Source organism: Lithobates pipiens, unplaced genomic scaffold (genome assembly GCF_037356315.1).
Source record: "Lithobates pipiens isolate NorthernLeopardFrog02 unplaced genomic scaffold, aLitPip1_a1.2 Scaffold_13, whole genome shotgun sequence".
Lineage (NCBI taxonomy): Eukaryota > Metazoa > Chordata > Amphibia > Anura > Ranidae > Lithobates > Lithobates pipiens.
In genome coordinates this window covers 72779735-72797099 of record NW_027507718.1, presented here as the reverse complement: position 1 = coordinate 72797099, position 17365 = coordinate 72779735, and the positions used below count along the sequence as shown (strand labels likewise).

The 17365-nt window shown below is 41.2% G+C and overlaps 1 protein-coding gene across 3 annotated transcripts in view; it reads left to right on the top strand.

The window, feature by feature from the left end:
* The window catches only part of LOC143974111 (E3 ubiquitin-protein ligase TRIM32-like), a 76658-nt gene that overhangs the window by 7970 nt on the left and 51323 nt on the right, over positions 1-17365 (top strand). Inside the window, exons 1-2 of one of the 3 annotated variants that reach the window (XM_077475192.1) lie at positions 14501-14786; positions 16646-16706. The exons of 1 other annotated variant lie outside the window; for it this stretch is intronic. In XM_077475192.1, coding sequence (XP_077331318.1) covers positions 16665-16706 — 42 coding nt within the window. In that variant the 5' untranslated portion in view covers positions 14501-14786; positions 16646-16664. Of the gene's footprint in view, positions 1-14500; positions 14787-16645; positions 16707-17365 lie in introns of those variants that run through there. One more of the 3 variants, XM_077475194.1, reaches the window with a different exon arrangement.

Genomic DNA, 17365 nt, shown 5'->3' with positions numbered 1-17365 from the left:
GCAGCATGGTACAAGAGAATTGCAGGCCTGGCAGTTCACTCCATAGACACGTGCAGTCAAAAAAATGGCAGTTGTGGACAGACAAATTACTACCTTCCCTAATCTGTTCTTTGATGTGGACTTGGCTACAAATGATGATGTCTTTTGATAAGAGTCTTAAAAGCTTGTCAAAACGTTTAAAACTGATTTTCTAACTGCTGAAACCTAGCAAACAGCAGATGCATCAGATATTATCACAGGAGTTCAGATAAAAGAATTTATACAAGGATTGTCCCTATTCTGCTCCTTTGGAAAGTTTTAAGGTTATGAAAAGGAATCACTATCCAGAGTGATCCAGGGTTGTATTTAGACATCACATTGCACTTGGCACACTTGAATATACACTCTGTCCCATATAAGTTGAATCTACTTTAGATTGTAAAGTGCTATATAAATCCTGTATAATAATGATAATAACACTGCTAGAATGACAGACAGTGTTGATGCGGGAATCCCTCCTATCGGGAAATTGTTTTCTCCTAGGGGAGGGTGGAGGAAGCCATGCCCAGTGAGAGAAGACAGTGATTACTGTGGCGGCTATAGCAACCACTAGTGCAAATCGCAGATAAAACCTGACATGCTGGTTGTATCCAAGTTGATCGATCAATCAACTTGGTACATTCAGCCTGCCCATACATGGTTCGAATCTCCTGCTGAGACTCGAACCATGTATGGCCGGCCTAAGTCTTTCACCCCTAGCATTGTTATCTGTCATTTGGCAGCTGGTTTCTGATCTGTATCAGTAGTTAAAGCTATCTTAGTAAGATGTAAAAACACATTTTTTTTTTTTTTAAATCTGTTTCCATTAAACCAGTTACCATTAATATGCAAACTTTTATTTTTATTTTTTTTATTTGATTTTGTTTCTTTGTTGTTGTAGCATTGCAAAAATAAACAACATTTAAACAAAAAAGATTTTATTTAAAATAAATGCTCTGTACTAGAGTTAAATAGACCAAATGATACAAAATCTGTACTTTTTATGCAAGTTGTTTTAAAGCTATCACTATTCAAACTATATACTTTTTGTTTTGTTATGGGGACATAAAACTATTTTTGTAAGAATGCCTTACCAATAAAAAAAAAACTTGGAAAACTGTCCACCCAATGAAAGTTTTTATGTCTTATTGCCATAGCATCCCCAGAGCATGATACCCCCACCAACGTCCTTCATTATTGGGGATGATGGGGTTGATTTAATAAAACTGGAGAGTGCAAAATCTGGTGCAGCTGTACATTGTAGCCAATCAACTTCTAACTTCAGCTTGTTGAATTAAATTAGACAAAAATCCTGGAAGCAGATTTTGCACTATCCAGTTTTAGTAAATCAACCCCGGTGTGTTTATGATGATGTGCAGCTTTTGGTTTACATCAAACTTAATTGTTTGGTCTCATGGTCAAAAAGACAAAATTCAGTCCCATCAGACTATAGAACCTTTTTCCAGCATAATTCAGAATCACCATATGCCTCCTGGAAAACTGTATGCAAGATGTCATGTAGGCTTCTGTTAATAGTGCCTTTCTTTAGCCACTCTCCAATAAAGCTGCCAATGGCAAAAGTGCTAGGACAACTGTATGCACTGACTCTCCAGCAAAGTAGTCATATGTCTCTTGGTTGGGGTTCTCTTTCTATTCTCTTTCCATTTCCTAATGAATTATTTAACTGTATAACAAGGAATAGTAAGTGATTTGGAAATTTTCTTGTATCTGCCCCCTGATATATGTGCTTTTTATTTTTTTTCCCAGAGAGTTACTAAAGGTGTCTTTTGGTTTTATTGTGTACATTATGTCATGATATGACCTCACCAAAACTTGGACCTTCCAGATACTTGTGCATACTACAATCATCTGAAACCCCTTGACTTCAAAGATATAATCACCGTTAGAAATTGTGGGGCTCCTACAGCCTGCCTGAGAGGACCCCCCTCCCCCCAAGACCCTCACTACTTCTGCCTGACAGGTGTTGGATGGCCAACCGGCATCCCTATTGGGCAGATGCACCCTACAATATACCAGTGCCCAGGCCTCATCAGTTCAGCAGCAGGATAGAGCTATAACTGGGGATTGAGAGAGAGAGCTATTTACTCATTTTTAGTATCAGGCAGAGAAATGATTTGTTTTGCCACAAACTGAAGTTCCACGGGGGGACTGAAGAAGAGGGCAGAATTTAAATGAAATTGTTTGGAGCTGTGGCATGGATGATTACTTTGCCTGCTCCTAAAACTGAGCAAATAATCCCTTGCTGCTAAACTAAGTCCCGCTGAACCTTTATTTAATTGCTGGAAGCCACGGCCATTGGAATGAGTGTGGATGCGCCCGAAGGGCCCATTCTAAATTAGAAGGATAATTCATATTATTATTTTTATATTTAGGGCTGTTGAAACATGTTTTTCAAAAAAACAGTAACTGTTAGCACCCGATAATCCACTTTACACATTACTCATTGTATTGATTATCACGATAGAGTATTGTGATTTCCTTTATAAGGCTGACCAATTAGTGATATACTGTCTGTTCTGTTTCCAACCCAAAAGTTATGCTTCATAGCACCAATATTTAAAATAAACTGATATCTGGTTCACAGAGGAGTAAAAGGCAGTTGTGCTTCATGGTGCCAAAATCTAAAAGAAATTGATACTGTATCTGGTTCACAGAGAAGTAAAAGGCAGGTCTCATAACATTGACCCTCAATCCTTAAACTAAGATCCATGTAGTGAAAGAGTAGCTTGGCATGATTTTGGGCAACATTTGATGGTTTAAACTTAAGATGTAGTAATCATAAATAATTAATATTTATAGTCAATTTTCATTTTTGGTGATGGAGATAGTGATAGGAACATCAGCAAAACATTTGTGCTTGCCCAAGAAACTGAATTTATATGAATTATGGATAAAGGAAGGAAGATATTGTTTAAAATGAGGAATTGTTGAACTCACTAAAAAACAAAAACAAACTATATATAAAAAAGGAAGGAACAAAACAAAAAAACAAAAAAACTAAAACAAAACCTTGCTTAATCAGCTGCTATGTATTAATGACCACCCAGGCACGTCTTGTATAAAAATAAAGCAGAAAAATTGTCCTTTATGTTATGGGAGCTAAACTTTTATTCTGTCTCAGGTCTCAGTTGTGTGACTTGTGAGGAGGAATATTTGCCCAAACAAAAAACGAAAATGAAATGTGTATGCCTTTATCTGACATGGCATTAATGGTTCCTTTATGGCATAAAATGTTATGGATTTACTGAAATTAAAAGTGCAGAAACCCATAGCAACTAATCCAGTGAAGATGGATCCTGCTTTTTTTATACACTGAGCAAAATTATAAATGCAACACTTTTGTGTTTGCCCCTGTGCTAAACTGTAATGCACTGTACACACGGTCAGAAATTCCGATCGAAAAGGTCTGATCGGATCTTGTTGTCGGAAAATCAATCCGATCATGGGCTCTATCAGACTTTTTTTCCGTCTGAAATTCAGACGGAAAAAGTTTGAGAGCTGGATCTAAAATTTTCCGACAACAAAATCCGATCTGACTTTTTCCGATCGTTTGTAGAGAATTCCGACAGACAAAGTGCCACGCATTCTCAGATTAAATTACGAGACCAAAGCTATTGGCTACTAGCCTCTACGTAGTCCCGTCGTACACAACTAACGTCAGCTCGTTCCGAACGATCAGATTTTCTGACAACTTTGTCAGACCGTGTGTGCGCAACACAAGTTTCGGCCAAAATCCGTCAGAAAAAATCCAACGGATTTTGTGGTCAGAATGTCCGACCATGTGTACAGGGCATAAGATCTACGACTTTTTCTATGTACACGAAAGGCCTATTTCTCTCAAATATTATTCACAAATCTGTCTAAATCTGTGTTAGTTAGCACTTCCCCTTTGCCCATATAATCCATCCACCTCACAGGTGTGGCATATCCAGATGCTGATTAGACAGCATGATTATTGCACAGGTGTGCCTTTGGCTGGCCACAATAAAAGGCCACTCTAAAATGTGCAGGTTTACTGTATTGGGGGGGGGTCCGGGAGGTCCGAAAACCAGTCAGTATCTGGTGTGACCACCATTTGCCTCGCGAAATGCAGCACATCTCCTTTGCATTGAGTTGATCAGGTTGTTGATTGTGGCCATTGGGATGTTGGTCCATTCCTCTTCAATGGCTGTGTAAAGTTGCTGGATATTGTCAGGAACTGGAATACACTGTCATACAGTGGTGTGAAAAAGTGTTTGCCCCCTTCCTCATTTCCTGTTCCTTTGCATGTTTGTCACACTTAAGTGTTTCGGAACATCAAACCAATTTAAACAATAGTCAAGGACAACACAAGTAAACACAAAATGCAATTTGTAAATGAAGGTGTTTATTATTAAAGGTGAAAAAAAATCCAAACCATCATGGCCCTGTGTGAAAAAGTGATTGCCCCCCTTGTTAAAACATACTATAACTGTGGTTGTCCACACCTGAGTTCAATTTCTCTAGCCACACCCAGGCCTGATTATTGCCACACCTGTTCACAATCAAGGCATCACTTAAATAGGAGCTGCTTGACACAGTAAGGTCCACCAGAAGATCCTTAAAAGCTACACATCATGCCGAGACCCAAAGAAATTCAGGAACAATTGAGAAAGAAAGTAATTGAGATCTATCAGTCTGGAAAGGGTTATAAAGCCATTTCCAAAGCTTTGGGAATCCAGCGAACCACAGTGAGAGCCATTATCCACAAATGGCGAAGACATGGAACAGTGGTGAACCTTCCCAGGAGTGGCCGGCCGCCCAAAATTACCCCAAGAGCGCAGCGACGACTCATCCAAGAGGTCACAAAAGACCCCACAACAACGTCCAAGGAACTGCAGGCCTCACTTGCCTCAGTTAAGGTCAGTGTTCATGCCTCCACCAGCAGGAAAAGACTGGGCAAAAATGGCCTGCATGGCAGAGTTCCAAGGAGAAAACCACTGCTGAGCAAAAAGAACATCAAAGCTCGTCTCAATTTCTCCACAACACATCTTGATGATCCCCAAGACTTTTGGGACAACATTCTGTGGACCGATGAGACAAAAGTGGAACTCTTTGGAAGGTGTGTGTCCAAGTATATCTGGCGTAGAAGGAACACTGCATTTCATAAAAAGAACATTATACCAACAGTAAAATATGGTGGTGGTAGTGTGATGGTCTGGGGCTGTTTTGCTGCTTCAGGACCTGGAAGACTTGCCGTGATAAAAGGAACTATGAATTCTGCTGTCTACCAAGAGATCCTGAAGGAGAATGTCCGACCATCTGTTCGTGTACTCAAGCTGAAACGAACTTGGGTTCTGCAGCAGGACAATGATCCTAAACACACCAGCAAGTCCACCACCGAATGGCTGAAGAAAAACAAAATGAAGACTTTGGAGTGGCCTAGCCAAAGTCCTGACCTGAATCCTATTGAGATGTTGTGGTATGACCTTAAAAAGGCCGTTCATGCTCGAAAACCCTCTAATGTAACTGAATTAGGACAATTCTGCAAAGATGAGTGGGCCAAAATTCCTCCAGGATGCTGTAAAAGCCTCATTGCACGTTATCGCAACGCTTGGTTGCAGTTGTTGCTGCTAAGGGTGGCCCAACCAGTTATTAGGTTTAGGGGGCAATCACTTTTTCACACAGGGCCATGATGGTTTGGATTTTTTTTCACCTTTAATAATAAACACCTTCATTTACAAATTGCATTTTGTGTTTACTTGTGTTGTCCTTGACTATTGTTTAAATTGGTTTGATGTTCCGAAACACTTAAGTGTGACAAACATGCAAAGGAACAGGAAATGAGGAAGGGGGCAAACACTTTTTCACACCACTGTATACGCCGATCCAGAGCATCCCAAAAATGCTCAATGGGTGACATGTCCAATGTGTATGCTGTCCATGCAAGAACTGGGATGTTTTCAGCTTCCAGGAATTGTGTACAGATCCTTGCAACATGGGGCCGTGCATTATCATGCTGCAACATGAGGTGATGGTCGTGGATGAATGGCACAACAATGGGCCTCAGGATCTCGTCACGGTATCTCTGTGCATTCAAAATGCCATCAATAAAATGCACCTGTGTTTGTTGTCCACAGATATGTTGACATCAGCAAACCACTCACCCACATGACGACATTCACGCTGTCTGACATCTGACCTGTACAGTGAAAACCAGGATTCATCCATGAAGAGAATACCTCTCCACAGTGCCAGATACCATTGAATGTGAGCATTTGCCCACTCAAGTCAGATACGACGTCGAACTGCAGTCAGGTCGAGACCCCGATGAGGACAACGAGCATGCAAATGAGCTTCCCTGAGATGGTTTCTGACAGTTTGTGCAGATATTCTTTGGTTATGCAAACCGATTGTTGCAGCAGCTGTCCGGGTGGCTGGTCTCAGAGGATCTTGGAGGTGAAGATGCTGGATATGGAGGTCCTGGGCTGGTGTGGTTACACGTTGTCTTCGGTTGTGAGGCCGGTTGGATATCCTGCCAAATTCTCTGAAATGCCTTTGGAGACGGCTTATGGTAGAGAAATGAACATTCAATTCAAGGGCAACAGCTCTGGTGGACATTCCTGCAGTCAGCATGCCAATTGCACACTCCTTCAAAACTTGCGACATCTGTGGCATTGTGCTGTGTGATAAAGCTGCCCATTTTACAGTGGCCTTTTTTTTTTCCAAATATATATTTTATTAGTTTTCAACAATGGGACAAGGGCCCGTTTAACATACAGCGGTAGCAAAAAAAAAAAAATGGAGGTCGCAGCCTCCAAGTCACTCATCTTGACAAGATATAAAATACAGTGCATATTCCAACAGCACAAGAAAGAGAATATAACCAGGGTCTATATGTCCCCGAGGTCCAGTTTGTTGGTATAGGCAAAATCTAAACAATATAAGCCGACATATCGCTACCAGAAAAGAATGAGAGAAGAAAGAAAGGTAAGTTACAGGGGAGAGGGGGGAGGATCGGGAGAGAAGGGGGGCGTGGAGGGACAATGGGAGGCGTGCGACTGAGATACCTGTCCATGGGGTTGGAACCTCCGTGTACTGCCTAGTGTCCATGTAATCACAACAGCTCAAGTCGCAAGCAGCGACTTTCCTTCATCTGAAAGTATGAACATATTCCAGAGAGACCAGGTTTTCCTGTAGGTGTCCTGTCTGTGTTGCGCTGTCAACACCAAGTCCTCCATTTTATTCATGTCTTCTACCCTCCTCAACCACATTGCTACGGTCGGAGGACAGTCTTGTTTCCAAAGTAGGGGGATACAGGATTTGGCAGCGTTAGTCAAGTGTCGCAGTATAGATCGCTTGTATCTTCGGGGGGGCAGGGTGGACACATGGAGTAGAAAGAACGCCGGGTTGTTGGGAATCAGCAGGTCCGTAAATTTTTGAGACACCGTTCGCACTGCAGTCCAGAAAGGCGTCAACTTAGGGCAGGACCAAAACATGTGTAACATGGACCCCCTCTCCTCATGACATCGCCAGCAACTTGCTGAGGTGTCTGGGAAAATGGCATGTAGGCGACTAGGTGTAAGATACCACCGGGTCATGATTTTATAATTGGTCTCTTGTATTTTAGTGCACAGTGACGTTTTAAGAGAATGGTCAATTATATTCTGTTTCTGGACTGCAGTAAAGGTGCATTGAAGCTCCGCCTCCCACTTGTCCAAGCACGCCAGGCTCGGCGGGTGGGCTGGTGTATTCAGTGTCGAGTACATTTTAGAGAGGACTCGAGAAACTGGTTCCGTGCCTGTGAGGAATTCCTCGTATGGGGTCAGCGGTCGTGTGTAAGACTGGGGATTTGGGATGCTTTGAAGAAAATGGTGTATCTGTACTGCCTCCCAGAAGGAGAGCTGGAAGGAGCCCGCGGGATCGGTTAGCTCCGTTAACAAGGGCCACCTATCTCGCCGCACAAATCGTGCAGCCGTTACACAATCTGACTCCCTCAGCACCTGAAAGCGTGTAGGTGAATTCCCGGGGGGGAACCGGTGGTTACCTAGAATCGGGGTCAAGGGAGAGGTTTTGGTAGTCAGGGAGTTTTGGAGTATCGCCTGAAGACATTGCGTCAGAGTGTTCCCTATCAAGGGATGCGATTTTATCTCAGGGGGGAGGGAGCCACCACACCATAGCGCAGATCGCAGGGGAATGTTTACCTGCCGTTGTTCTATCTGTACCTATAATTTAAATTCTTGATGTCTCCCCCAGTCCACGATTCTGCCTAAGTGTATTGCTTGGTAGTATCTCCTAATATCGGGGAGTGCCAATCCCCCATATCGTTTGGGCGCAGAAAGTTGGGCACGTGGTATGCGCGGTTTCCTGTATGCCCAGACAAATTGGACAAACAAGGTCTGCACCTGTTTAAAATATGTGGGAGGTATTCTGATCGGGAGAGCCTGAAAGAGGTATAACAATTTGGGCAGCACACTCATTTTTAGTAGATTGCATCTCCCAAACCATGAGTGTAGTCCCTTATGCCATGTGTCTAGCAGTGCCCTAATCTGTATCAACAAAGGGGGAAAGTTATAGTCATAGATGCGAGACAGGTCAGTTGGGATTTTCATGCCCAGGTAAGTCAAGGCAGAGGACGTCCATCTAAATCGGAAGGTGGATTGTAACACCGAGAGAGTACGTGCCGGAATAGATATCCCCATTGCCTCAGATTTAATAAAGTTAATTCGAAGGTTAGAGAGTTTCCCGTACGTCTCGAATGAACTAAGGAGGTTCGGAAGGGAAATTATTGGGTTAGTGATGGAGAAGAGCATATCATCCGCATAGGCTGACAGCTTACAGTGCAGTCGGCCAATTGCCACCCCTTGTATATCGGGGTTCATTCTGATCTTGGCTAAAAATGGTTCCAAGGACAGAGCGAAAAGGCGGGGGGACAATGGGCAACCCTGTCTCGTCCCATTGGTGATCTTAAAAGGTTCTGATAGTATACCGTTGGCCTTCATCTGGGCTGTAGGACTACTATATACACTAGCTATGCGGCTCAGCATCACCTCCCCCAGTCCGATATGTCGTAGTACTGTAAACATAAATGACCAGTTAACCCGGTCGAACGCCTTTTCGGCATCCTTGACGGGACAAAACCCACCTGATCCAGATGGATAAGTTGCTGGAGATGCGATGCCAGCCGAGTAGCCAGTATTTTGGTGAATAGTTTGAGATCTACATTCAGCAGCGATATAGGTCTATAACTGCCACAGGATGCCGGGTCCTTCCCCTCCTTAGGGATCACGGAGATATGGGCACCCAGGGTAGCGGAGGCGAATGTTTCTCCCGACCCCATGGCATTAAAGACCGTGAGTAGTTGGGGGCCTAATACTGGGAATAGGGTTCTGTAGTATTGTAAGGTATAGCCCTCAGGACCCGGCGCTTTCCCGGGCTTCAGGGACTTCATGGCCGTTTGGAGTTCTGATAAAGTTATGGGAGAGTCTAAGATCCTCTGCGTGTCAGGCGAGAGAGAGGGCATGTGAGAGGTCGCAACGTATTCGTCCATGTCTGATTGGGGCGCTGTCACCAGAGGCAGGTTGTACAGGGTGGAGTAGAAAGAGTGAAACTCCCGTGTAATATGTGTGGGCAGGATTGCCCTTTCGCCCCCTGCCTTGTTAATATGAGGGATGTATGTGGAAAGTTTTAAGTCTCTGACCATTTTTGCCAACAATTTCCCGCATTTGTCCCCTGATTCATATGTCGTTCTACGGCAGATCTGTAAATGTGCCTTAGCTCTGTAGTGGAGGAGATCGTTGATCTGTTTCCGTAAGGTTTACAGTGGCCTTTTATTGTGGCCAGCCTTAAGCCTCGTACACACGATTGGATTTTTCACAGACAAAATCTCGTATTTTTGTTCCAAAGGTGTGTGCCTGGATTTTGTCTTGCATACAAACGGCAAGGAATTGTCGGCCAACAAACACAAACGTAGTGACGTACTATGTTGTTTTTTTAGCTCTTTAGCGCCACCCTTTGGGCTCCTTCTGCTAACTTTGTGTTTTCATTTAGTGATTTTCATTTTGCACTTTTCATTTCGTGCTTTTCAGTACGTTTCTGAACGGACGTTCGTCAACCAGACATGTTGCAGAATCGGAGGAGATAACGTGTTGTTTATTATTGGCCTTGGAGTTATTGCTCAGTCCAGGAACAGGAGAAGGAGGAGTTCTTGGACCAAAAATTGGTTGCTTCATTAATCGTGACTAAGTATGTCATATGCCTTTGCTGTGGGAGCTCCAGGAGAATAATCCACATGATTTTCGTAATTATCTCTGGATGACGGACCCCCTGCTTTCCTCAACTCTTGGCATTGTCGACCCCCTATATTAAGAAGCCGGACACATGCATGAGGCTTTTATTTTATTTTTTTGGTTGAATAATAATGATTTGATTTGTTATATTTTCTATATTTTTGGATGCATACAATGCACTTTTTGGTTAAGTTTTATTGGCAGATAGCATGTCTAATTTTATTTGTTTTCTTTTTTTAACACACAGTAAAAAAATTGTGGAGAATAATACTTGGCTATGTGTTTTACTTTAAATGACAGTTTGGGAGTAGGCAGTTACATTTCAAAAAATACAATGGAAAATTGATAAGGTACACCAACATAGTTGTATCTTTGATCTTAAAAACTACGGGATAATGGTGTTGTGGTAACTTGCCCCCCCCCCAAAAAAAAAAAAAAAACAGCATAAAATTATTATTCTTGATATCACTATAAAAAAAAGCCCTTTGAAAATGCGTTTGTAATAACTTCATCAGTATCACCAGCAAAGCAGCTTCATTATTATCCCATTAAAGAAGAAGAAAAAAATCAAGATTGTGTGAGGTATAGGTTAAGATCCGCTTATTAATAGCCAACATCCCAACATGAAATACTATAGAAGTTTTCCCCTTAAAAAAGGCGGGACTTTTTAGGCATAGACTGTGACACCAATTGGTTTAGTAAAAATATAAAAAAGTAGTTTTATTTAGACATAAAGAGAAAAAACAAAAAATTATATATTGACATACATTTCCAAACAGGAGAAAGGGACACATTACTTCCTCCATGTACACATATTCATAAAACCAGAAAACATTGAAAGGTTTACTTCCTAAATCTTGTTCCAAAGGAACAGACTCCTATTATATTATATATAGGCGTATTCAAAAAATTGTACAAACAAAATCAAGTTGCGTAAATATTGTCCATCCAATGTAACCTACGCGTTACGGAGTTATCTTACTCCTTCTTCAGGGATGATCCATTTTAGCACATTAACTTTACAAAAAAGTAGAATCTATAAAGACATAAGAAACAAATATATATATATATATATATACGTACAATTTAAAAAAAAAAAAAAACAACCACCACACCATTAAAATGCACCACCTATACGTTCTTCACTCCAAAATGTAGGTCTGGGCTCACAAAGGGGGGAGTGTTTGACCACCTTCCTGGATGGGAACCGGGACCGCAGTGATAGGCGGACCAGAAACGTCTCTTGAGATGGTTCTCTGTGTCCAGAAAAAAACTGGGATTCCTATGTTGGAATGTATAATTTTAAAATAAGATGCCCAAATGTTGATGTTCGCAACTCTTTCAAACGTTTAAGGCAATCTATTTTGCTTATATTCGCCGCAATGTCTCTGTGGTCCAAGGGCTTTTGGTACTGTGAGAAAAAAAATGTCCCCAGAGACAGACGTGTCAAGACTTGAGTCCGCAATGGCCAAGGAGGAGGCGATTCGCTGAGAGATACAACCCAAGGCTGGACTTGACACGTCTGTCTCTGGGGAAATTTTTTTTCTCACAGTACCAAAAGCCCTTGGACCACAGAGACATTGCGGCGAATATAAGCAAAATAGATCGCCTTAAACGTTTGAAAGAGTTGCGAACATCAACATTTGGGCATCTTATTTTAAAATGATACATTCCAACATAGGAATCACAGTTTTTTTCTGGACACAGAGAACCATCTCAAGAGACGTTTCTGGTCCGCCTATCACTGCGGTCCCGGTTCCCATCCAGGAAGGTGGTCAAACACCCCCCCCCCCTTTGTGAGCCCAGACCTACATCTTGGAGTGAAGAACGTATAGGTGGTGCGTTTTAATGGTGTGGTGGTTGTTTTTTTTTTTTTTTTGAAATTGTACGTATATATATATATATATATTTGTTTCTTATGTCTTTATAGATTCTACTTTTTTGTAAAGTTAATGTGCTAAAATGGATCATCCCTGAAGAAGGAGTAAGATAACTCCGTAACGCGTAGGTTACATTGGATGCACAATATTTACGCAACTTGATTTTGTTTGTACAATTTTTTGAATACGCCTATATATAATATAATAGGAGTCTGTTCCTTTGGAACAAGATTTAGGAAGTAAACCTTTCAATGTTTTCTGGTTTTATGAATATGTGTACATGGAGGAAGTAATGTGTCCCTTTCTCCTGTTTGGAAATGTATGTCAATATATAATTTTTTGTTTTTTCTCTTTATGTCTAAATAAAACTACTTTTTTATATTTTTACTAAACCAATTGGTGTCACAGTCTATGCCTAAAAAGTCCCGCCTTTTTTAAGGGGAAAACTTCTATAGCATTAAGACCGGGTTCACACTGCTGCGGGGGGAGATCCGGATGTGATTCGCACCGCACTGCAGTGCAAATCACATCCGATCTCCGTAGTGATGCGAGTTCAGCCATACAGATAGTATGGCTGAATTCGCATCGCTCCCGCAGCAAACTCGCACGGGACCCTTTTTTTGGTCCGCAACAGAATCGGATCGCATGGGTGTTCACACCATGCGATCCGATTCCTGTGCGAGTCTGCAGATCGCACTGCGATATGCGGACGGATCTGGGGGTGTCATTAACATTTCATTGACACTCCCAGCCGTTCGCATAGGGCAGTGTGAACTGCCGGCGGGAGTCATGCGATGCGGGAAAACGCCGCGGATTCGCGGCGTTCCCGCATCGCTGTGGTGTGAACCCAGCCTTAAGAAGAAGAGAATGATCGCTGCATTTCGAAACTTCATAATATGCCATGTCACGAATGTTAATTCTCAATTACGAATGCTAACCGCTTCTGGCTCGTCCTTGCTTTACGAGCATGCATGTTTGTACTTTAAGACTTTTGTTCGACAGACTTGTGTACATGTGCTCAGAAAATCTGACAACAGACATTTGTCCGTGGAAAATTTTAAAACCTGCCATCCAACATTTGTCTGTGCAAAATCCAACAACAATTGTTCGATGGAGGGTACAAAGGGTCAGATTTTCCGCCAACAGCCTGACATTTCCTGTTGGAAAATCTGATCGTGTGTACACGGCTTAAAGGGGAGTTCCAGGCTTTTTATGTTTATTAAAAGTCAGCAATTACAAAAGGTGTAGTTGCTGACTTTTAATAAACAGACACTTACCTATTCCACAGTCCATCGATACGGCCGAACGGGGTGTCACTCCTCTCTGCTGGCGCCTCCATTGCCACTCTGGGCACTGGGCTGTGACAGCTTTCGGCTTCACGGCTGGGCACGCACGGTGCATACGCAAGTCGTGCTGCACCCCCGGAGTGGACAGGCGATCTCCTGGGACCTGTCACGTGTCCCAGGAGATCGCCTGGAGGGAGGGGCCGCCTAAGGAGAAAGGAGGAGTCGCCTTGGCGGTCCCTGGGCAGAAGGAGGAAGTGGGACAGGAAGTCCCCCTCCTAATGAAGCCCCCACTCCCCCCCCCAAAAAAAAATACTTGCCAAATGTTGCATGTAAGGGGGCGAGGAGTGCTTAAAGTGGAAGTTCCATTTTTGGTTGGAACTCCGCTTTAAGGCACACCCGTGCAATAATCATGCTGTCTAATAAGCATCTGAATATGCCACACCTGTGGAGGTGGATGGATTATCTAGGCAAAGGAGAAGTGCTCAGATTTAGACAGATTTGTGAATAATATTTCAGAGAAATAGGCCTTTTGTATACATAGAAAAAGTCGTAGATCTTTGAGTTAAGCTCATGATAAATAGGAGCAAACACAAAAGTGTTGCGTTCATAATTTTGCTCAGTGTATGTATACTTTCCTTTTATACTGGGTTTTTCTTTCCCTTTTTATTATTGAAGAAGCATGTTTAATATATGTGTTAAATGTTTTCATTGTACACGTGAATGGCACAACCCCTGACAGATGGTATCCATCGCAGATCGATTCCCAGAATTGTTGTGTGCGTGACATGCATAATGTGTAGACTGTTTACCAATGTGATGGATGGTGTGACAGTGTCATTTCAAAGCTGCAGTACAGTCTGAGGATCTATTGGTAGTGTGCCTCTCAGGAGGAAATCATCATGTAATAAACTAGCAGGCAATGATTAAACCATAGTATACTTTCATCCCAGCTCATGGTAACAAGCCACCACCCACCTGGCTAGGTTTTTTTTTTTTTTCAGAATATAAAATTTACAATGGCCAGCATTTATTACACTGTTGACCTTACTGGCTGTACATACAACAATGTGGGTTTCCAGGGAGGCTATTCTAGATTTTAATACATATAGCCTGTGTTGTACTGTTAGTGGGGAGCAGCAGTATGAAACACGTATCTAAGCTAAGCAAACTGGATATCCTGAGCTGTATAAGCATGCAGCTGAGAGGTTCTCCTAGGAATTGCTCCATGGTAACTGGACCGAGATAACATTTACTTAGGGGTGGATACATGAGCACTGTTACATTAGGCACTTACTCATTCCTTTGCTGTGGAAGAGATGCGAGCAGCAAAATAGGTAAGATGGCCAAATTACTATAGTTCTTACATCAAACTATTATATCATGTCCTAATTCTTTTGATATTATACAATTCCATATACCAACTAGCAAGACATGAAATACAATCATTTAGATTGATGCATGCTATCAAAATAAAAATGTTGAATAATATTGTTAATACTAAAGGATTCTATTGCTAACTAATACAATCAGGCATGTGATAATTCTATTGTTATATGCGAATAAAATACATATGTGACTACTGCATGCTACTTAAGTCATGTTTGAATAAAAAGAATAGCACATGCTATCAAAGCACAAAGTAGTTTTAACATTTTTTTGATAATAATTGCTACTCCTTACTAATAAAATGCATAACTGCCTTTATGCATCCCAATCTCAATCTGCACAGATGTCTTTCAAATCACCCCTGAACTTGCACTGAAATGCAGGTTTAAAATCGCACATTTTCAGCTGAACTCGCACGATTTCAAACCTGCGTTCAGTGCAAATGAGGGCTAAAACCTAGAAGCTGATTGGTTACTATGCACAGATGCACCAGATTATGTGTGCTCCGGTTTTAGTAAATCTCCCGCTATGCGTCTTTAAAATCATTTGCACGCCTTTCCCTTTTTCAGTGACGTTCCATCTGCATTTTGTCTCTTTACAACTGTCAAGATTTTAACACACCATTAACATTCCATTTTTGTTTTACTTTTTTTTGCCATTGATAGCTTTGTGTATATGTGTATACACACAACCACACACACACACACACACACATATCTATATATATATATATATATATATATATATATTTATTTATTTATATATCTTATTTTATTATTATAATTTATATATATCTATACACACACACACACACACACACACATATATATATATATATATATATATACATATATATACATATATATATATATATATATATATATATATATATATATATAAAATTTTATTATATATATATATATATATATATATATATAATATACTGTGGTGGACTAGGTAAATAAGGGTTCAGGAGGAAGAATAGACTCCAACGTAATGCCTAAGCAGGTCTTCAGACCCAGGTAATTAACCCCCCTAGCGGTAATCCCGAGTCTGGCTCCGGTTGGGATTTTCATTACAGGAGCGGTAACCCCGAGCCAGACTCGGGATTGCTTCGCTCGATGCAGGGGAGGACACAGGGATCATTACTCACCTTGTCCCCTGGATCCAGCGATGTCCGCCGCGCTGTGTAATCGAGCCGTCCTGCGCTCGATTCACAGTGCCGAATGCCGCCGAGCTCCGTTCCCTGCGATGTTACGGCGCACGGGAGCGGAGAACGGCGGCAAATTAAAAAAAGTTAAAACACACAAAACACAATTGCAATGCCCTGCATGCACTTTTATATTATAAATACTGTTTTTTACTGCCTGGAATTTGGAGATTGTCCATAGCAACCAAAAAGTGTCAATTTTTCAGTGTTTTAGGATTTTATTACGTTATTGAATAAATGTTATTATTCTTTATTATATTATAAACTTTATCATACCCGGGATGTCTGCTAGACTCTGGTTTGAACAGATTTAAGAGCGTTATTCCTAAGAATTACAGGACTACAAAATAAAAGCCAGATTTCCATGCAAAATAATTGTACCGCTTTCAGCACCTAATTCCAGACTGAATCATACCGCCAGGGAGGTTAAACTTAGTTTGTTACCTTTACAGGTCCTATCAGTTACTGAATATGAGGTCTTGTTGGACCAACTCTTTAATGGGCTGTTTTAACTTACATATTGTGATGTTTTCAATGCATCTTTTTTTTCTCTGTTAATAATACACTTGGTTTCTTTTATACTCATGCATTCCGAAGGAAACAGAAATTTAAAAAAATGTTAGATTCCTATTATTTACAGGAGCTGGATGAAGAAGAGGTATTATGTGTATTCTGTATGTGTGTTTTTAGCTTGTCCTTAGCCTTTCTAGTAAGTGCTTGTGTTGTTATGTGTACATTTTTTATTTCTAAACCAGTAAATCCACAAAACAATGTATATCTTTACTAAAATATGTTTTTATTTAACCACTTGCGTACTGGGCACTTAAACACCCTTCCTACCCAGACCAATTTTCAGCTTTCGGTGCTCTCACACTTTGAATGACAATTACTCATGCAACACTGTACCCAAATGAATTTTTGTCCTTTTTTTCCCACAAATAGAGCTTTCTTTTGGTGGTATTTGATCACCTCTGGGGTTTTTATTTTTTGCGCTATAAATGAAAAAAGACCGAAAATTTTGAAAAAAAAACGCATATTTCTTTGTTTCTGTGACAAAATTATGCAAATTATTATTTTTTCTTCATAAATTTTGGCCACAATTTATACTGCTACATATCTTTGGTAAAAATAACCCAAATTAGGGGATATTATTTGGTCTTTGTGAAAGTTAGAGAGTCTACAAGCTGTGGTGCGAATCGCACAAAATTGATCACATCTGATGTACTGGTGGTCTATCTCACTTCTTGCGACCCGAACAAGTCAGGAAAGTACTTATACCCCCCCAAATGACCACTTTTTGGAAAGTAGACATTCCAA